Source organism: Pseudorasbora parva, chromosome 19, assembly GCF_024679245.1.
Source record: "Pseudorasbora parva isolate DD20220531a chromosome 19, ASM2467924v1, whole genome shotgun sequence".
In the NCBI taxonomy this organism is placed as follows: domain Eukaryota; kingdom Metazoa; phylum Chordata; class Actinopteri; order Cypriniformes; family Gobionidae; genus Pseudorasbora; species Pseudorasbora parva.
Window position 1 is genome coordinate 31,937,102 of NC_090190.1, and position 23,016 is coordinate 31,960,117.

Genomic DNA, 23,016 nt, shown 5'->3' on the forward strand with positions numbered 1-23,016 from the left:
CAAGGGTTTCCGCAAGTTCCTGTGATAATTGGGACGAATGCCAGCTTCTTTGGAAGATTAGCCGCATTGAGTGAAGACCATGCTACTCCCCATGTATTGCATGCCTTAAGGATCCAGTCAAACTCCCCAGATGTCTGTTTAACCAAAAAGTCAGAAGGAAGTGCAGATCTGCCAGATGCGAGGGTAAAATGGGAAGGTCCCCGTGCTCTTATTGTTCCTCCAAGAGGTGAAATATATGCAGACTGTAAGATGGAGTATGAAAAACCATTGAAGAAGGACATCTTTGTAGTTGAAGCTGCAACTGAGGACCAGTTACCTGCAGGACTATTCGTTCCACCTGTGGTGCTACCATTCTCAGCCATAGATATGGACACGTTTCAGCTGCCTGTGCATAATGAAACATCCAAAGAGGTTGCTGTACCCCCTGGCACGGTCCTTGCTCACATGTTTCCGACTGATACTGTCACAGAGACTCGCAGAAAGAGGATCAGTTCAAAGAAAATCGACCCAGATTTGTTTAACTTTGGCACATCTTTCATTTCTGTTGAATGGGAAAGAAGGTTACGGGAAAAGCTGTCTGAAAGGAGCAATGTGTTCTCACTTGAGGAGTAGGATGTTGGAGTGGCAAAGGGTGTGAAACATCACATTCAATTAAATGACCCCAGGCCATTCAGAGAGCGATCCCGTCGCATAACGCCTGCCGATATTGATGATGTGCGCAGACACATAAAAGATCTGCTGGCAGCTGGTATAATAACAGAGTCCCGAAGTCCTTACGCATCACCCATTGTGATTGCAAGAAAGAAAAATGGAAATGTGAGAATGTGTATTGACTATCGTACACTCAACAGTCGAACTGTTCCCGACCAGTATACCACCCCAAGAATAGATGAGGTGCTGGATTGCTTATCTGGTAGTCAATGGTTTTCAGTATTGGACTTGCGAAGTGGTTACTATCAGGTGGAGATGGAGGAGGAAAGCAAGGACAAAACTGCATTCATATGCCCATTGGGGTTTTATCAGTTCGAGCGCATGCCGCAAGGGGTTACTGGAGCTCCTGCTACATTCCAGCGGCTTATGGAGAAGGTAGTGGGAGACATGCACTTACTGCAGGTTATCGTTTACCTGGATGATGTGATCGTGTTTGGTCATACCCTGGAAGAACACGAAGAGAGACTCTTTAAAGTGCTTGACCGTCTTGAGGAGTTTGGATTAAAAGTGTCTATCGATAAATGCCAATTCTGTCAAGAAAAAGTCAAGTATGTGGGACATATAGTTTCTGCTTCTGGAGTTGCACCTGACCCAGAGAAGGTGGAAGCAGTCACCCGCTGGAAAATGCCGACTGACCTCAAAGCCTTGCGGTCTTTCTTAGGATTTTGCGGGTTTTACCGGCGCTTTATTAAGAACTATGCCGCAATTGTGAGACCCCTGACGGACCTTACCAAAGGTTATCCACCAGTGAATGGGAAAAGAAACACTGCTTCAACAGGGAAGTATTTCAAGGAAAATGAACCTTTTGGTGAACGCTGGAATCAAGCATGCACGGAAGCATTCAAGAACATTGTTCGCTGCCTTACCAATGCCCCTGTCTTAGCCTTTGCGGATTCCACTAAGCCCTATGTGCTTCATGTTGACGCCAGTTTGAATGGATTAGGTGCAGTCCTAAATCAAGAACACCCAGAGGGGTTGCGTCCAGTGGCTTACGCAAGCCGAAAGTTGAGTGCTACAGAACAACGCTATCCGACTCACCAACTTGAGTTTCTGGCTCTCAAGTGGGCAGTAGTTGATAAGTTCCACGACTACCTATATGGTGTCAAATTCGTTGTGAGAACCGATAATAACCCACTCACTTACATCCTGACGAGTGCCAAGTTGAATGCCACTGGACATCGATGGCTAGCTGCATTAGCCACTTATGATTTCAGCTTACAATATAAGCCAGGGAAACAAAATGTGGATGCGGATGTACTGTCTCGTTATCCTTGCCATCTGGAGTCTGAGGAGTGGACAGAAATGCCTCCCACAGCAGTGAAAGCAGTGTGTCATCTAACCAGTTCGTCCCAAGGTGAGGATTCTCCTTCAAGGTTGATAGACCAACACTGTGTCTCTCCACAAAGTATTCCAACAATGTATGCCTGTCCTGCACCGCTTGAAACTGGTCAGATGGAGTGGTGGACAAAAGCAGATCTAATGTCAGCTCAAGATCAAGACCCCATAATTGCTCCTGTAAAAAAAGAGGTGGCTTTGAACAAAGTGCTTACAATGCCCAAAAGCTCAAATCCCGCTGTGGTACTGTTACAACGACAGCCAAAAATTAACCATCAGAAACAATCTTCTCTATAGAGTCACCACAGATCAAGATGAGAAAGAAAGGTGGCAAATGGTTTTACCTGAGAAGTTCCATCTTCAAGTAATGAAATCCTTGCATGATGATGCTGGTCACCTAGGGGTGGAGCGGACTGTTGAACTGCTAAGAGATAGGTTTTACTGGCCTAAAATGAATCATGACATTGAGCAGTACGTAAAGACTTGTGGAAGGTGTGTGGCCAGGAAAACTTTGCCGCAGAAGTCTCCACTGAATCGCATCACCAGCAGTGGGCCCTTAGACCTTGTATGTATGGATTTCCTCTCTATAGAACCTGATGCCAAAGGTATTGCGAATGTCTTGGTCATAACAGATCATTTTACAAGGTATGCTCAAGCCTTCCCCACAAAGGATCAAAGAGCTTTGACAGTGGCCAAGGTTCTATGGGAGAAGTTTTTTGTGCACTATGGTCTACCTGCACGGATACATTCTGACCAAGGAAGAGACTTTGAAAGCCGTCTCATTAAGGAGCTCCTTGGGATGTTGGGTATTCGAAAATCCCGTACCTCACCGTACCATCCGCAGGGTGACCCACAACCTGAGCGATTCAATCGCACCCTTCTGTCAATGTTGGGTACACTGGATCCAGCAAAGAAAGCTAGATGGAGCCAACATATCATCCAGTTGGTACACGCTTATAACTGTACCAAGAACAAAGCGACTGGCTACTCTCCGTACTATCTCTTGTTTGGGAGAGAGGCTCGTCTCCCAGTGGATCTTTGCTTTGGTACTTCGCCTGATGGAGAGAAGGAAGTAACATATCAGCAGTATGTGGAAAACATGCGATGTGAACTTCAGAAGGCTTACCAATTAGCAGAAGCGACATCCCTGAAAAGTCATCAACGGAACAAACAACGTTATGACGAGAGTGAAAGCCCAAATGCTGGAAAAAGGAGATCGTGTTTTCATACGAAACCTGGCACAAACAGGAAAACATAAACTGGAGGACTGCTGTGCCTTACATTGTAATGGAGAAATTAAGGAACTTACCTGTATACAAGTTAAGGCCTGAAACAGGATCTGGACGACTGAAGACTCTCCACAGAGATCATCTATTGTCAATCGGAGACAGCGTGAGAATTCCTGCGCTGAGAGATGGAGAAGACTCAAGACCTCCAGTAACTAGAGCTGAAACTGCAAAGAAAGAACAAGTAAGAGGAAAAATGGCTAACTCAAATGGACCCAGCAGAGGGGAAACATCTTCTGACAGCGAGGATGATATTAGTTACCCCTTACGAGATCGAGGAGGAATGCAGATCAAGCCACTGGAGATATTGTTGCCCGAGCTGGTTGCTGAGGAAGTTGTGCACAGAGTGGAGGGGAGTCGAACTCCGAAAGAAAATGTGGCTGAGAAAAGTTTGGAAGAGAGGATGAGAGGAAATTCCTATTCAAACCCTGAATTGGAAGAGGAGGAGTTACAAACGGAGAGAGAAATTCAAATCTGCAACATGCCAACAGTGGAGACCGCATCTACTGATAGTCGTCCAAAGAGAACCCTGAGACCAGTCATGAAGCTCAGTTACGATGATCTAGGCAAGCCTTCAGACAAACCTTTATCTATAGTGTACAGAGGTATGGTCATACAACTTGAAAACTCTTCTGAGATGAACAACGTTTGTGGTACTCTGTGGTGTCATCCACTGGCCCAGTGTGCTAAATGTGCCCCACTGAACTCTAATTCAAATACTATAGCAACAATGCAGATCTGAGATTAACGTTCCTTGTAGTCTCATGGGGACATGAGAATTTTAGAGAGGGGAGAGTGTAACCCAGGGAGTTTTTCCCCCAGAGTTATCAGGGACTATTTAAAACCCTTAGTAATATGTTTTTTGAGTACTGACTTCAGGATTCGTTATGATGTGTATAGGGAGACCTGCACCTTTAAGAGAGTCGTTCGGGAATAATGTTTGGTTGTAATGTACATGGGGAAAACGTGGGGTTTGCAAGCAAGTTAGAGTTAAGTTTTAGTCATTGGTGTATAATGTTATAAGCCCGCCTGATACGTAGGTAGAGGGGATGTGTAATTGGTTCTTGTGAGTTTTGGGGCGGGACAGAGGGAGGGAGGAAAAAAGGGGAATGTGTGAGAGGTGAAGTGAAGAGTGCACCTCTATATGTGTCAGAAAACTTGTGATTAATCCGACTAGGATTGATTTTATTTTATTTCTCTAACAAAGCAGTGTGAAAGTAGTGTATCTGGCAAATCGCCAGTTAAATGTAGCTACTTTCTCAAGAGTTTGTATGGTCTTGTGGAGAAAAGATGAGTCATCTGTTAGCTTGTCAGCTGCACTTGTGTGAGTGTTAAACGAGGGATAAACGCAACAGTGACTGAGTGTTCTGATGCTGATGTGGTGAAGCGTGAGTGTGTGCATTAAAGATCAACGTGACCAACGGTGATAAAGACTGCACGACTGGACATCCAGGTAGCGCCCTGAATCGCCGAGGGGTTCAGGGTTCCCCTGGCAACGAGGGATCGGTGAGGAGGCACGGACGCGCCATCCGTGACGAACTGTGTTTAGTGTTTCCCAACGCGGGGAGCGCGCAAGGTACTTTTTAGTTTATTTGGCTCTTCGGAGTGAAGCGGCCAATTATCTTTTTGTTTGTGGCCACAACGCACGCGAGCGACGATACAGGCCTGCAACGGGGGTGAGCTTGATTATGTATGTATGTGTGTGTGTGAGTGGGCCCACGTGAGTTAATGTGTTTATTTTTCACTGTATCATTGTTTTAGCATTTTGTACTCAAAGTTCTGTGGACTGGGATTTTACTGTAAAGGGCATTTATTGTCCATTTAAATTTATTTCAGGGGTTTTAACACCGTGTTCGAGAAATCCTATTGAGGGATAAAGTATACTCAGCGGGTGAATTCATATATTCATCAGTGGGTTATCAAACCAGTTGTCAAGTGGATTAACCTCAGAGTGAGCATCTGTTTAACTGTCGGTCTGTGACCGTATGTTGAAGTAGATACATTTAATTGTATCTTCTATTGGTTATTTTCAATCTTTTTATTGATCTTTTCCCTCCCATAACTTCTTATTGGCTTTAATAAATACTGTGATTGTTTATTTGAAGTGATCTCAGTCAATTATTCTTAGTTTCTCTGAAGTGATAGCATTGGTAAAAGTACATATTTGCATATTGCTATTGAGTCCATTGACATAAAAGGCCCAGTATAAGGAAAGAGGAAAATTGGTATTGGTTAAAGGGTGTTAAGAAAGTTCCTTTATAATTAGTCGAGAGACTGTAAAATTCGAACCCGAGTACCCGCCCTAAGAGCTCAGATACCTCAATCTAGAGAGGGAAGAGGGTGCTACACAGATATTAATTAATTATGGATATAAACAAACAAGTAAACGATTAAAAGTACAGTAAGTGCAACCAACATACTACTACTGCTACTTCTGCTTGTTTTTCCAACATAAAAATATTACAATATTAATATCAAAAATAAATTGCAACTAACATTTCTTCAGGTTGAATGAGCAGTGGCTGAACCTGCTCCTACTATAAACAGTGAGCGATTTATTTAGAACGTCTCCGTCTTTACTAAAGTGTTTTCTCACACTGGACCGCAATGGTTGCTTGATAAGTTCTCGCTCTTTGGCTTCTCCTCTGTCATCCGCTGTCATGACAAATCCTGTCCGTACTATGTTTTGTTTTCTTTGCACGGCTGCTGGCGCGTGCGGCTGACGTCATATAGGCAGACTGAGTAGCCTACGTTTAATGCCTTTATCATTAAAAGGGCTAAGAAAAAACATCCATATAAAGTCTGACGTGCTTAAATCAAATGTGTTATTTCCCATTATCGATACAATCGAGCGATTACCTTTTAAAACAATATTAGATCGATATATGTGGTCCGGAAGGCCAACTTGCCGAGCACAGATCGATGTGGTTGGATCATAGGAATATAAATCGATACATCGATGTAGTAGATGAATCGTTACACCTCTACTATTAATCACACCTCTTGTGGTCTGATTGGTTGAAGGACTATCCAATTGCGTACAGAGTCATTTGAATTATGCTCAGTGATCATGCCTCTTGTGCAGAAGAAAGTACATAGCAGACTCCCCAGACCAATGTTCAATCTTAAAAGATTAAGTTAAGTTGGTGATAGCCAGACAAAAAGCTGTTCATTTAAACCACATCAATTATAAGCTGTAATGCTGCAATATTTTGCTGTTGTGTTTTTTAAATCTAATATATTGCATGACTTTTTATTCTGGCCACTGCTGCCACTGTTTTTTATGTTAGGCTTTTGTTGAGAAAACAGTTATCCACATTTGTTGTAATTAATAATAATAATAATAATAATAATAATAATAATAATAATAATACATTTTATTTATATTGCACTTTACATTTGGAACAAATCTTAAAGTGCTACAGTTAAGATCATTTAAAAAGAAAATGGGTAAAATACTAATAGATTTAATAGTTAAATCAGCACTAGGTAACTCTTGCTCTCGGGGTCCCCCTTCAGTTGGAAAAAAATATTGTCCTCTACTACTGTCATAAAATCTGTCATCCTACATCAGGATGTGCACATGCATTTGTTGACATGATACCATGATAGCCCTGAACTAGTGATGAGCTGGTCGTCTCATAACCCCAAATGTCTATTGCCTATAGTCGCGGGTGCGGAGCGGGTTGTAAAAATATATAGGCCTACAGTGGTGCGGGCCGGGCCAAATAATTTCACAAAAGCGGGACCCGCGGGTTGGAAAAAACCACGTGTGAAATGTCTTCATCCCAGGTACAATGGCATATGTTTCAGCATGTCATATAAATAGAATTTCATGGGTTTTATTTTTTTCAAATGCCAAATGATCGTGATGCTCACGTTTACAATCCAGCGTCATTATAGTAGCCTATAGTCTATTGGTTACCGTTTTACAGAATCTATGATACTTCATTTTAATGTTTGAGTGGTAGGTAATAATAACCATAATAATAACCACCTCTGTCTCCACACCCCCCAGCTTTCATATAAATGGTATTCCACTTAAAACAGTGGACCACTTCATCTATCTCAGCTCCACTTTGTCCTCAAGCTGCTCCCTTGATAAAGAAATACACACCTGGATAAATAAAGCTTCATCATCTTTTGGATGTCTACGCTGCAGGGACCTGAAGGTCAGTACCAAGGTCGCTGTGTATAATGCGGTATGTCTTTCTACTCTGCTTTATGGGGCAGAGTCATGGACCCCTTACCGCCAGCACATCACCAACCTGGAGGCCTTCCATATCTGCTGCCTACAGAAGATCCTCAACTTGTCCTGGGAAGACCGAATCCCCTACACAGCCATCCTCAGCAATACTGGCTCAATCTGCATGGAAGCAGCTGTGGCCAAAAAACATCTGCATTGGATAGGGCACACTATATGCATGCCAGAACACCGCCTGCCTCACCAAGTCCTCTACAGTCAACTACTGGGCTCAAAGCGCTCTGCTGGAGGACAAAAGCGGCGCTTAAAGGACTACACCAGGGACCTTCTGAAGCAAGAAAACATTCCCCTCACGCAACTCGAATCTCTGGTACTTGACAGATCAGCCTGGCAGATCAACTATGCCACTGCAGTCTTTCAAATACATCAAAAAAACCAAGACAGACGATCCGAGAGACGCATCAAGAGACACCAGCGGGCGGCTGGTACCCCCCTGGTGTCTGGTTTCCCCTGCTCCATCTGCGGAAGAGTGTGTGGCTCAAGGATTGGACTCAACGCCCATGAGAAGTGGCACCAGCGGCAAAGTCGCTGAAATCCTCCCCCTGACCCTACCCCCTACCCTCCATCCCTGGAGCAAATGTCATCATCGAACATACGATGGACAGCTAAGAGAGGAATAACCATAGCAAGCATGACAGCCAAGTCAGCATCGGTCGGGCACGCCTCCTTCAGCTCATGCCAATGAGCAAACGGTGACCCAATGTTGATGCTCGTCCTGCCTTTAATCCGATCACTTTTCATTTCCTCCACCTTGTGGTCGTACCTTTTGCTTTCTTATTTCTCTGTGCTGCTTCGAACATGACTATAACATCCGACAAACAAACAATAGTTCGGCTCGCACGTCCGAATTTAAGGAGGTTTTGGTGGTGGTGGTGGAAGTGACGTATATGCCGTAAAGCAGTCGAATTTTGTAGTCCTAGTTTTGTTCTTCTTTGAGTTTGTTGAACGGAGCAAACAAGCTGTAGTTTAAAGGGTTAGTTTACCCAAAAATTAAATTTCTTTCATTAATAACTCGACAAGCATCGTCAATACATTTTGGTCCAAAAATAACAAAAAATACGACTTTATTCAGCATTGTCTTCTCTTCCGTGTTCCTCAAATAAAGAATCAAACGGTCATGAATAATGATTCGGATCGCGTGTCAAACTGGCAAACTGCTGAAATCACGTGACATTGGCGATATGAATCACAAATCAATCTGCTGATTCACGACCGTTTGATTCTTTATTTGAGGTTTGAAAACAAACGCGGAAGAGAAGACAATGCTGAGTAAAGTTGTATTTTTTGTTATTTTTGGACCAAAATGTATTGTTGACGCTTCAAAAGAGTCTAACTAACCAACTGATGTCACATATGGACTACTTTGATGATGTTTTCATTACCTTCTGGACGTGGACAGCAAGTGGGCATACACTTAAATTCAAAGGACAGAAAGGCCTCGGACTAAATCTAAAATATCTTAAACTGTGTTCTGAGGATGAACAGAGTGTGGAACAACATTGGGGTGAGTCATTAATGAAAGAAATTTAATTTTGGGGTGAACTAACCCTTTAAGGTCTGAGACGTTCTTTTAGATAGGCAGGAGTATTTCCATAGATGCACTGGTGGGTTAGAAGGGAGACCTTATATTCAATCCTGGTGGTAACAGGAAGCCAGTGAAGTGAATGGAGAATGGGTGTGATGTGATCGTATTTTCGAACTCTCAACAGGATCCTTGCTGCACAATTCTGAACATACTGCAGTCTCCGCAAGCTGTTGTTAGGGATCCCGAGGAGAAGTGCGTTACAGTAATCCAATCTGGAGGAGACAAAGGCGTTGACCAGTTTTTCAGCATCTGCTAAGGAAAGATGTCTTGCAGAGGTTTTTAATATGAGCTTCGAAGCTGAGTTGTGGGTCAAATCTTACACCAAGATTGGTGACAGTTGTGGAGAGGGGAACATCATGACCAGATAGTATACCAGTTATAAGGGAAGACTGTGTTTGATGTGGTGTGCCAACAAGAATTGCCTCAGTTTTAAAGCTGTTTAACTGGAGGAAGTTGTGCTTCATCCACACTCTTATCTCCTCCAGACAGGCAGGGAGTGTTGAAGAGGATGTTGGTGAAATTGCAGAGGTGTGTGTTTCTGATTTCATGCGGAAAGTATCTGTCACTAATGTGCACTTTGGTCTGAGCATTATCAGTCATGATGTATCGGCGTACATTCAGTTTTGTTTAATTTGATAGTTTTGTGGCCAGGTGTCACAATATTCCATTGAAATGACACACTGGTTGCGTGATGAAGTTATTTGCAACAATGCTTTTTTTTTTAACTCTCTCACTCACTCTAATATTTGCTTGTGGCATTTCTTGTCAAAGGTAACATGCAGTATTATAAAAAGAACACTGTAAGCTGACTTTAAGGCTGATTTTAGGCTTATTATATCTTTTTCCCAGAGAAAAAACGGGGTAAGAGGGCCACGGTCCAAGAGTCACTGTTCGTGCATCTCATTTAGGTGTTTTATGCAAATGTGTAAATATTTTTTTTCAAAAGTATTTCACATTATAACTCAACTTCCCTTCTGGACAGTGTAGTAGATATTATTTTGGCTAACACATCATTATTTAGCATTATTGTGCACATCATTTTGCAATATTGCACAACCTTTTATTTTTTTTTGCTTGTCACTGCAGATGTAGCTGCTATATTTCAGTGTGTTCAACCATGCTACGAGGTCATGAAGGTTTAAAAGACATTTAAACTGGGAAACATGTTTTGTTTAGTTTTTCTGATGAAGAGAAATTGCATCAGAAGCTTTCACAGCTTCATACACATTTATTGCATTGGTAAATATTACAGAAATTTAAAAAAAGGGAAATTTAGCTCACATTACCCCCAATTTTCATAAACCTTGTCCAAAATCATGTTCATTCCCTTATTTGGTCACAAATAATTTCCGCTTACTCTTCCTGCCTCAGGAAGGCTTATCTGTCATCCTGTTAATTAGCAAACATTCACACATCCGTCAGACATAATAAAGGTGTGCAATTATTGCATAAACATTTGTATAAAACTAATTACACATATTATGCATGTCCTTAATTGAAATATTTTGCTGAATATTTCATAAAGGCTCCAACTAGGCGAAAGCTAACCAGAAGACCAGACACTGAACTATGTACATTTTTCAATGTGTAAGATACTAATAAAAACAAAACAAAGCAAAAAATCTGACAGACCTGACAAATGAACAAGAAAGAGAGAGTAAAAACTTTTAGTCTTTAGTGACACACTCAATTTTTGGAATGGAATTAAAACTTTCTTCCCCAGAGACATGGGACAAGGTTTGGCCTTCCTCTATAAGAGCTCTGTGAAAAATCCCAGACAAACTTTGGTTGCATTGTCGACTAACATCCAGTCCCATGAAGAAGTACATCACTGGGTTAATGCAGCTGTTGAAATAGGCTAAGTTTGAAACCATTCTCCATTTAAATTTTTCTATTTTGTTGTCTTCATTCACCAACTTGACCAGACCTACAACATGGTAGGGGGCCCAGCATAAGAAAAAAGCACAGACCAATACAACAAGAATCCGAAGAGGCCTTGATTTGCCAGAGAGCCGCGTTCTGCGTATCCCAACAGCAGCTAGTATGTAACATATCAGGATGACCAGGAAGGGCAACAGGAATCCACAGACGAAACGAATGCAGTAATAGACATACTTTGCTGAACTTTCACCTTCTTCTTCTGCTCCTTTGTCCTGTAAATGAATGAATACATATATATTCATAATAACAATAAAAAATGTATGCAAGGTGCATGCAGTAATTTATAAAGCCATTCTGACCTCCACTGAGCACTTGGTCAAGTTGTTTTCAAGGTAGACCTGCCGGTACACAAAATACGGTGAACTAAAGATCAGCGCCACGATCCAAACTCCCACACTGACCAGACGAGCAGCATATACCGTCCGTCGTTTCCTGGTGAACACTGGTCGCCAGACACACAGCGCTCGATCCACACTGATGACAGCCAGAAGAAAAACACTGCAGAACATGTTGGCGTACTTGATGAAACCGTTGAACTTGCAGAGAAAGACCCCAAAAGGCCAGTGGTCGTAGAAAAGTTTTCTGTGGAGCGAAATGGCTCGTGTCAGGCAGAAGATCAGGTCAGCCGCAGCCAGATTGACCAACCAAACGTTAGTGACATTGGGCTTCATGCGGAAGCCGGCAACCCAGATGACCACAGAGTTCCCGGTGGTGCCAAGGAGAACGATGATGGTGTAGAAGACAATGTCCACTGTCTTTTTCAAAGAGTCAGTTGAGATTGTAGAGTTGGAGTGAACAGACATAGTTGTATTCAAGGTCAATCTACAGGCAAGACAGATAAATCCTTAAAAGGTTTTCCGTTTTTCTTCTGAAGGTTTATGGCAACCTACATACGCTTATGCACTCAACTTTGATCTGCCCACGCATTCTGCGCAACTTAAGTGTGTGGTTACCAAGCTATAGTTTCATGAGCTTTACCACACAGTTAAATAAACATAATGAGAGTTGTCTGGCAACCAAAAGGATCTAGGTTGTTAAACTGATAGGGTTTACTTAAAAGTCACAATAGGAGCATTGACTTCGGCTATAGATTTAGAATTTCCCTGCTAAATCATGGGAAACCAGATTTGACTACTCAGCTCTCATTACATTTAGGATTTAATTCGTACCTTATTCACACTTAATCAAATGTATTTTATTTATATTATTATATGTTACTTATATTAAACAAATTATTGACATTTTTACTTATTTGTGTCCCTGGACCACAAAACCAGTCATGCGGTTGAATTTTGTAAAATTGAGATGTATACATCATCTGAAAGCTGAATAAATAAGCTTTTGATATGATAATATTTGACTAAGGTACAATATTTGAAAAAGAGGGTGCAAAAAAATCTAAATATTGAGAAAATCGCCTTTAAAGTTGTCCAAATTAAGTCCTTAGCAATGCATATTACTACTACTACTACAATTTTTTTTATATATTTATGGTAGGAAATTTACTAAATATCTGGAAACACTTTACAATACGGGCGCACTAAAATGCATTAATTCATGCTTAACTAATACACAGATAATCATGAGTTAATGTATGACTAATGGTGAACTAACCCATTTATTAATGATTACTGCATCAGCAACTAATGAAGATTCTACATGATTAATATATTAAGTAATCATTAATTTGTTATTAGTTACATATGTCATAATTTACTTCAATAAAGTGTCAATTACCACAAGGGGTCTAAACCATGGATTTCAACTTCCAGTTGTTTGCTTTAATTAATCATTAGCTAATGATTTATAAAGATATTATGTTATGACTTTACTTGTTGGGGGCAGTTCATATTCATGTGCCCCAACAAGTAAAGTCATAACATAATGATACCTATATAAATCATTAGCTAATGATTCATTAAAGCAAACAACTGGAAGTTGAAATCCATGGCTTTGACCCCTTGTGGTAATTAACACATTAATTTAAATTATTAATTAATATAATGTTATTAAGGAATTAATACATTTTGACATAAGTAACTAATAACAATTTAATGATTACTTAATCTATTAATCATGTAGAATCTTCATTAGTTGCTGATGCAGTAATCATTAATAAATGGGTTAGTTCACCATTAGTCATATTTTTACCAAATATCTTCATGGAACTCTATCTTTACCTACACTGTAAAAAATTATATGTTCAATAAGTTATGACAACATATGTTTTGACACTGTTTTAACTCATCAATATAAGTTAAGAAATGTTAACTATGTAACTATGTTAGACTATGTCTAAATGTTAAAATGTTAAATGTTAAACTTGTTTTTATTAGTTATACAAGATGGAACTCAAGTCAGTTTAACATAATTTAAGTTGAAATAACTTAAACATCCAAGTCGATTGTACTGCAAAAGTTCAAAATTTGCCTTTTATTTACAGTGTAATATCCTAATGATTTTTGGCATAAAAGAAAAATCTATCATTTTGATCCATACAATGTATCGTTGGCTATTGCCACAAATATACCGTGTGACTTTTGACTGTTTTTTTTTTTTGTTTTGGTTCAGGGTCACATTTAAACTTACCCTTTATCTGATATATTATAAAATGATTAAAAAAAAAAGGAAATTAGATCTGGTGATAAATGTTCTTACCTGAACACAGTGATGATGAGCGTTTTTTGTTGTTGTTGTTGTTGTTGTTGTTGCACTAACCAGCTGTCGTTCTCAGGATAAACCGCATTCCAAAATCCTTTGTGAATATGAGCATAGACTATGTCTGAGTATTAAATAGTCATTGTACCACTAATGTGCAAAGAAATATACAACTAAGTTCATGGACATCACTTTAATTTAATTATGAACAGGCTTCCCCCCCCCCCCCACACACACAGAATCTTTTGCACAGTCATTCTAAAATGTGCTATGTGGCAACAAATTCTAGATAGGCAGGAAGAGGGAGGAGATGTGCACATTTAATCTACAAACAGACCAAAATCTATTCAGCACTAGATTTCTGAGTACTCCACAAAGCCATTTAAATACCTTAAGTGTGTGGACAAAAGGCTAGTCAACAAAATAAACAATGCATCTTCTTGGCACAATGTGTGTACGAGGCAAACTCTGGAATTTTACTATATATTTAAATATTCTATATACATTATATTATAATTCTATATAAATTATTAATAGGAATAAGGCAATGCAAATTCAAGTTAATAAGTAAATCCTGAAATTGTCAAATTAATTAAAGAAATAGGACTACAAAACAATAAGAAATCAGTCACAAGGCAGTACACAATAAAACGACAACTATCAGCGGCCAATTCTCCACACCATAAACTGACAAACACATCTTAACCTCAAACACACACACTCTCCCCCAGAGCCCTGCAATTGACCTATCGGTAAGCCCCACCCACCATTAGTAACTGTTGCTAACTCGAACAAACAAACGGATTTGCTATGTCTTACAATGACAGCTGTCGGTGTGAAAACCTCATCCCAAGACGTTTTGGAACACAAAATGTAGTGTATACCCCGTCTGAATGATGACCAAATTTTACTGATGGTTTATGATGTTTATTATATAGATTTTCACTCCAAAAAAATCACCGTAAGAGCTGAACAAACAAAGCGTGCGCATTATGTCCCCTTCACAAACTCTCTTTCTCTCTCAGTTGCATTATCATTAACATACACAGCAAATGACACAAAAACACTCATACAACTAACAAAAAACAAGCACAGACCATGTGCCTTTTCATGGGTGCAGTTTATTACTGGTAAATCTGTATCTGCAAAACAACAATAAACTTTGAGCGAGCTCTCCCTTTAACTACCCGTGAATTTTAACCCATTTAATCCCACCGGTCACAATAGTGACCGTAAAAAAAAGTTTCAGTTCTAAGGCTATAAAAATGTTACTGAATGATCTATCAATGCATTTCCAGCAGATATTGAAATAATAAAGGGTCTCAATGAAATATGTGCAGTGTTGAATGTTTACGTTAAATTGTCACATGACCAGAGCTGTTTACTTCCTGTTTGCGCCAAGAGAAGAGGATGGCAGCAAGAAAGCTCCCAAAGAAAAGGATAGTAAAGTATGTTAACATAAGGATGGAACATAGATTTTTGGTACACATCATGTTTAAGGTGTCTAGTATTGATATATGCATTTGCAATTACTCAACTTTGTTTAATGTGGTCATAGAACTCACAAACATGTCAACGGCAACAATAGTGACCGGTGGGATAACCCCTTGTATCTATATGCTAATACACATAGGCTAACTGTTCTACCTTACTTTCTGCTACTATCTAACTTTCTACCTAATTTTACACAGACACACACAGACACACAGACACACACATACACACACACGCACGCACGCACGCACACACACACACACACACACACACACACGCACGCATGCACACACACACACACACACACACGCACACACGGACCCAAGGAAGACTAGCTAACTAGCTAATTCTGCTGCTCCCTTTTAGCACCCAACAAGGGTCCAGACAGAAGCCCCAAGGGCCTCTAAGCACCCAACAAGGGTCCATCCAGAAGCCCCAAGGGTCTCTAAGCACCCGAGGGTCCATCCAGAAGCCCCAAAGGCCTATAAACGCCCGAAAGTCCAGACAGAAGACCCAAGGGCCTCTAAGCACCCGATGGTCCAGACAGAAGACCCAAAGGCCTCTAAGCACCCGATGGTCCAGCCAGAAGACCCAAGGGCCTCTAAACGCCCGAGGGTCCAGACAGAAGACCCAAAGGCCTCTAAGCACCCGATGGTCCAGACAGAAGACCCAAAGGCCTCTAAGCACCCGATGGTCCAGACAGAAGACCCAAAGGCCTCTAAGCACCCGATGGTCCAGACAGAAGACCCAAAGGCCTCTAAGCACCCGATGGTCCAGCCAGAAGACCCAAGGGCCTCTAAACGCCTGAGGGTCCAGACAGAAGCCCCAAGGGCGTCTAAGCACCCAACGAGGGTCCATCCAGAAGCCCCAAGGGCCTCTAAGCACCCGAGGGTCCATCCAGAAGCCCCAAGGGCCTATAAACGCCGATAGTCCAGACAGAAGACCCAAGGGCCTCTAAGCACCTGATGGTCCAGCCAGAAGACCCAAGGGCCTCTAAACCCCGAGGGTCCAGACAGAAGCCCCAAGGGCCTCTAAGCACCTGACGAGGGTACATGCAGAAGCCCCAAGGGCCTCTAAATGCCCGATGGTCCAGACAGAAGACCCTAGGGCCTCTAAGCACCCGATGATCCAGCCAGAAGACCCAAGGGCCTCTAAATGCCAGAGGGTCCAGACAGAAGCCCCAAGGGCCTCTAAGCACCCAACAAGGGTCCATCCAGAAGCCAAAAGGGCCTCTAAGCACCCGAGAGTCCAATCAGAAGCCCCCAGGGCCTATAAACGCCCAATAGTCCAGACAGAAGACCCAAGGGCCTCTAAGCACCCGATGGTCCAGCCAAAAGACCCAAGGGCCTCTAAACGTCCGAGAGCCCAGACAGAAGCCCCAGGGGCCTCTAAACACCTGACGAGGGTCCATCCAGAAGACCCAAGCACCCGAGGGTCCATCCAGAAGACCCTAGGGCCTCTAAGCACCTGAGGGTCCAGCCAGAAGACCCAAGGGCCTCTGAACGCCAAAGGGTTCAGCCAAGTCAGCCAGAAGAACCAAGGGCAAAACTGCAAGTGGTCAAAAATAAATATATTTAAGTATTTAAGCGATCCAATAGTATAAGGCTTATATGTAAAATATTCACACTACAATGAGAGAGCATTTAGAGGCAATGCGGGAATTTTTAAAAGTGATAATAACTAGCCTTTGATATAAGGAATTTATACACTCTTACAACACACACACACACACACACACACACACACACACACACACACACACACACACACACACACACACACACACACACACACACACACACACACACACACACACACACTCACATACACACTCACATACACATAAACACACTCACAAACACACTCACAAACACACTCACACTCACAAACACACTGCACAGGTTAAATAGACCTATATTCAATCAATAGACCTATATTCAATCTGTCCAATGGTTGATACAACACAGTTTCCCACTGGTCACAATTGTTTTATGACCGATCATAAAACACACTTTTTCACACACTTTTCCATGAAAATTTCTAAAAATTATGATTGATTGTTTCAAAGGGATACTAATGACACATGATTTGGATATTCTTGTGTCTGGGAAAAATTTGGGAAGAAATGGGATAATACCCATCAAAATAAGAGTCCCCCAACTATAGTAAGACCCCCAACTACAGTAAGACAGATAATGTAGACCTTAAACATATTTAAACTCACAGAAATATCAAACAAGTTTACAAAAACAAAATAGAAGAAGCCTCATTACGATTGCAGATGATAACATACAGGATCAACACTGTACCACTGGGTCAGGTTAAATTAATTTATATGTAACCATCCTAATATGGAGAGATGCACTCATCTTTTATGTGTTTTTGATTTAACTTACATCGTTACATGACGTGAGAACAGTTAGTTACCTATCACTAACTTTAATCGTAACTTAATGAGAGTATGACAACCAAAAAAAATCCTCTCAGGATACCTGGAATCAGTGTTACAGTAACCCAGGAACATCGTTTTACCATTTTTGTAGCAGAAACACCAACAAACCGATGAGAGAATTTTCAAATGTGTCTCTATGGCGCTGAATAGAGACCGTTCCGGTGCCCGTGCAACTGATGCTCAACTGCTATTGGCTCATCTGCGTTCGAGGGGAGGGGCTTACCGATAGGTCAATTATGCCCGAGCCCGACGGGCCCCGACTTTTTTACACCCCTAGGGCCGAGCTTTGGGCCAATTTTCACGTCATACCTAAAACACGGGCCAGGCTTCTGGCCTTTTTTGGTTTCTCCTTCGATTTATATTTATTTTATTAATTTAAAGGAACAATGAGATGTGCTGCGCTGGTGGAAACAACACAAGACTATAACAGCTTACGCGACTGTGATGACATGGCTCGCACGGTTTAGAGTCCGCGCCAGCAGCAGCACGCGTTTCTTCAGCGCAGCTGCTAGAGTTATGGCCTTTTTACAACTGGTTCCTTTATTCATTTTCTCTGACCAGGAATCTATCTGATTGCGAAATGACCAGGAGTAGGCCTAAATGCCTTCCGAGATTCTTTCGAGACGTAGCCTATTTAATTCCGTATATGGAATTAAATGCGTGCATATGGTTGCCAGATTGGATATGTTTAGGTAAAACACTGGATGTGTTCTTTTCACAGAAAAGCTGTTTGCGGGATTTGAATGACTGATATCTGGCAACTGCAAGCACGCAACCTCTTTCTTGCGCGCGGATGATCTGAAAACACCAATAAACAAGTAAGCTGCATTTCAGCAATCTCCATTTGAGATGTTCTGCTTAAAGTGTCATTCAGTTGGTCTGTGTTCTGTCAGGACGGTCAGGACTCACGAGCTGCTTCGCTGAACAACTGAACTGCAGTGTGCTGTGAGCGGCTGAAATAAGCCAATCAGAGCAGAGCTCAACATTAATATTCATGACTCTTCCAAATAAGGCTAAAACAGATCATTACATCCTAGGGACAAATTATAGGGTTGTAAATGGACCTGTAAAACTGTATCTGGACAATTTGTGCCCTTAAATAAGCCACATACCCTTTATGTAGATATCAGAGAACAATTCAACATATTGTTTCAACTCATTCTAGGGCACCTTTAATAATATATTGTGGACTACAGTTCGTAGTGTGTGATGTGCTATGTTAAAATGTTGTAGTGTGTGGATGTTTAAGATTGAAGAGAAAATAAATCTGTCAAGACTGAAGGTGTAGGTGATGCCACCAGATTTCATTATCGGTTAGGATTTTTAAAAAATCTCTTAGTCTGAGCCCAGTTTAAGACTCTTGTCACAGAACTTGTTCCCTTTTGTTGGTTTGACTGCTTCTATTGCTCTTCTCATTTGTTAATCGCTTTGGATTCTAAGTGACTACATGTAAATATAAAATAATAAGATTTCACAATGTTAATGACAATTGTCATTAACATTGTGAAATCTTTTTTTTTTTTTTTTTTTTAAAGATAGACATGCCTTAAAATGTTGTAGAGGTGGCCATCTGGTGGTGAGACAATTGAGCTACACTACACTCTTAAATAATTAAGGTTTAATTAGTGTGACATCCAAAACATGGTAGGTGGGTCACCATGCAGGAGTAGAGCTGAAAAACACTGGCTTAGATGTGTAACAGCCTTTTCATGTGTATTGTTTTGCTAGAATCAAGTTTTGCCTAACCGTGCTAACATCTATGGGTTGTTTTTAATGCATGGTTTCATATTTACATTTAATTCTGAGTGAGGTCATTTGTGTAAGTTTGTGGTTTGTCAGTTGCTTCATTCAAAGTCAAGTGTGATACAACGTGTGGTAAATGCTGTGTATGCATGTCGATGTGTGGGCATGTCTATCTTTGTCCAAGTGAGAACAATGACACATTTTTTTGCAAATAATGCTTTCCAGGGTTCATTTATTCCAGGATATACAGGATGGAAATAGTCAGTGTTTGTAGAAGTGTGTGTGCGTGTGCCTGCATGCTTGTCTGAAAATCGAAAATCGGACCCTTTTTATTCTTTGTTAGCTTTCAGTTCTCCATCAGCTGTGGCAGTTAGTGTATAAGAAGTCTTATGACTGCTCTCCAAAAACAAAACAAAAACAAAAACATGGGACTTTCCACGGACATGATAACATAAATGCACACATTCTCTTTAGAAAGAGATATTTTTTGATATTTTGGATAACTTATTTTACATAAAACTACGGTAACATGAAAAGTACCTTGATTTAATCTTTACAGTTGACTGTATTCATCAAACTCAGTTGTTCTGTCAAATATTTGACTTTAAATGTATGATAAAATAATAACTACTAACTAGCCTCTATACTGAGGTACAGACTTAATCTGCAAGCCATTGTTCTGATCTTTTATTTGACTGGATATTTAACTATAGCATATAATATATATCATTTTATATTATTATAATTTCTTATTTTGTTCAATGTTTATCACTTTTTTTAAGAGACCATTGCAAGTTCAAAGATAGAAATGACCCCACAAAACAATTCACAAACAAAACACAAAGAAAATTCACTTCCTCTTCAGACTTTCTTCAAAGGCCACATTCAAAGTGCATTAAAACTGATCATGAATAAACTGGCACTAACTAATACTTTCCAAATAGTAAATCCTCATCTTAACGCGCTAGAGTCTTTTTTATTCTCTGTGACATGTTTCTGTATTTACAGAACAGATTTTAAAGTATTTGTTATAATATTCAAACCTTTTCCATTCACTCGATTACAGCTCAGCTTCTAAGACTATACATCATTTTTGAAGATACGTATGAATGACGTTATTGAAAAGCTGAAGTGGTGAAATTGTAATTAAAGAATTCAAACCAGGAAGGACAAAAGGGAAATATTATGCAAGGGACATAAAATAAAGAGAACATAAACAGAAGTTCTTTCTTCCTCTTTGTATTTGTCAGGAGGCTTTGACTTTCTGTCTGGGGATTTCTGACACTGCATTTCAGTCTCTTTATAATCCATCATAAACCAGCTTGAATTCCATGCTGGTCCAGTCTTGTTTATGCAGGTTAGTGCTGGTTTAGTGCTGGTTTAGTGCTGGATTAGCTAGTCCATGCTGTTCTCAAGCAAACAGGAGCTGGTGAAGCTTTAACAACATAGCCTTTCAGGATTGTCGTTTTCACTTACATATTTCTCTTTGTAACACATAATGATATAAATGAAAAAAATAAAATAAGATGAAAACATTTGATTTATTGTAATATTATGAATGCTCCCTCTGAACAAAACTGAACAATTTTATTGATTTAGTTATGATTGTAGTAAGAAATGCCATCTGAAGTTTTAGTTAACAGTAAAAACTGTGAAACATTTAAAAGAATCGAAGGATTTGTCTCCTGTTTCCAAGGACCTGTACACAAAATTGTCTTGGTCTTTATTTAACTTCGAAGAAATGCGATATGTAACACATAAGCACATTTTGTTGTGGTCTTGCTGGGATCATGCCCGCTAACCAAAAGACAACTTATGCTTGTCAACCATCACACCAGCATGAGCATCCCAAGCTGGTCTGAGAATGCAAAACATGGCCTATGCTAGTTCAGCAGTACACCAGTATCCCATGCTGGGGACCAGCAAACCAGAGACCAGCATGTCATGGGGACCAGCAAACCAGAAATCAACATCCCATGCAGGTTTCAGCAAACCGACAACCAACATCCCATGCAGGTTCTGTTTTTGTGCTGTAAAAACACATTTTTGTGCTGGTTTGGTGTTTGAGATATTGAACATTATTTTTTCGCTGCGACACCACTCTCCACCCTGTGTTGTTCAAATCAATACAGATAGGATTCATTTTTATTTGGTTTGTGCAGTTAAAACAAAAACATTTTTGGTAACACTTTAGTATGGGGAACACATATTCACTATTAACTACGACTTTTGCCTTAATAAACTCCTAATTTACTGCTTATTAATAGTACTGTTAGTACAGTAGTTTTTTGAAGCATTTAAGTTTAGGTATTGGGTAGTAAGGGATGTAGAATAAGGTCATGCAGAATAAGACATTAATATATGCTTTATAAGTACTAATAAACAGTCAATATCCTAGTAATATACATGCTAGTAAGCAACTAGTTAATAGTTAATAATTGAACCTTAAAATAAAGTGTTACCATATTTTAATTTCTAATATAACAATAATGTTTTCAGGAACTGTGACGTCACTCTTCACCTCATTTTGTCTAAATTGCACAAACCTGATGTGTCGTTTGTGCTTGATTTGAGCCATTAAAAATTACATTGTATCCCAGCTTACATTGTTTCCCCTCTTTAGAAATAAATATCATATTTTAGGGCAGTGACATCACCCTTCACCAAGCCCCATCCAAATGGCTTCAAACGGTTGTTTAAAGCTCCCCTCTAACATATCAAATCTGCAAAGTAAAAAAAAAAAAGAGTTTATTGTTTATTGTAATGAAAGCCACAGAAGCTGACGTAAACCAGTGGTTCTGAACTGGTTTTGCTTCAAGGCCCAAACAACAAAAGTTTGATTTACCTGCAAGGTGTGTTGTTTTTTTTTTGTTTTGTTTATATATATATATATATATATATATATATATATATATATATATATATATATATATATATATATATATATATATATATATATATATATATATATATATATATATATATATATATATATATATATATATATATGTATATATATATATATATACCATAGTCTGGTTTGTTTCCTGTGAATGTTTTTGCTGGGGTTAGGGCCTTAAATTTGGGCAAATAAATAGGGAGAAATAATGATGGATATTATCGAATTTACTGCAAATGCAGATAACAAGCTTAATATTTCACTTTTGTCACACAGAAATGCACTTAAAGCACTCATTCTGAGCTAGGAAAAAAGTAAAGTAAATTTACTGCTTTTAAATGCTGTCATCATTTACTCAATCTCATGTCCTTCCAAACCTGTAAGACCTTCTCTCTTTCGTGAAACACACAAGAAGATATTTTGAAGAATGTTGGCAACCAAGCCATTTTGGTTAGGCTACCATTGAATGGTTGCAAAAAAAAAAAAAAACTTTTATTTTTTATGTTACACAGAAATTTATTAATTTAGGTTTGGAATGACATTAAGGTGAATAAATGGTCACATTAAACTACCCCTTTAAAAACAATCATATTTTTTTAAAGAGACACTGATATCTATCTTTCATGAGGTTCTCATTAAAATAACATT

General features: G+C 39.9%; 1 protein-coding gene across 1 annotated transcript; it reads right to left on the bottom strand.

Annotated features, from left to right (window-relative positions):
* Positions 1 to 10,392: 10,392 nt before the first annotated feature.
* Positions 10,393 to 13,894, bottom strand: LOC137048192 (C3a anaphylatoxin chemotactic receptor-like). Its single transcript, XM_067426230.1, has 3 exons — positions 13,781 to 13,894; positions 11,422 to 11,944; positions 10,393 to 11,334 (listed from the first exon to the last, which is right to left on the bottom strand). The coding sequence occupies exons 2-3, from the start codon at positions 11,923 to 11,925 to the stop codon at positions 10,849 to 10,851; spliced, it is 990 nt and encodes a 329-aa protein (XP_067282331.1). The 5' UTR covers positions 11,926 to 11,944; positions 13,781 to 13,894; the 3' UTR covers positions 10,393 to 10,848.
* Positions 13,895 to 23,016: the final 9,122 nt, after the last annotated feature.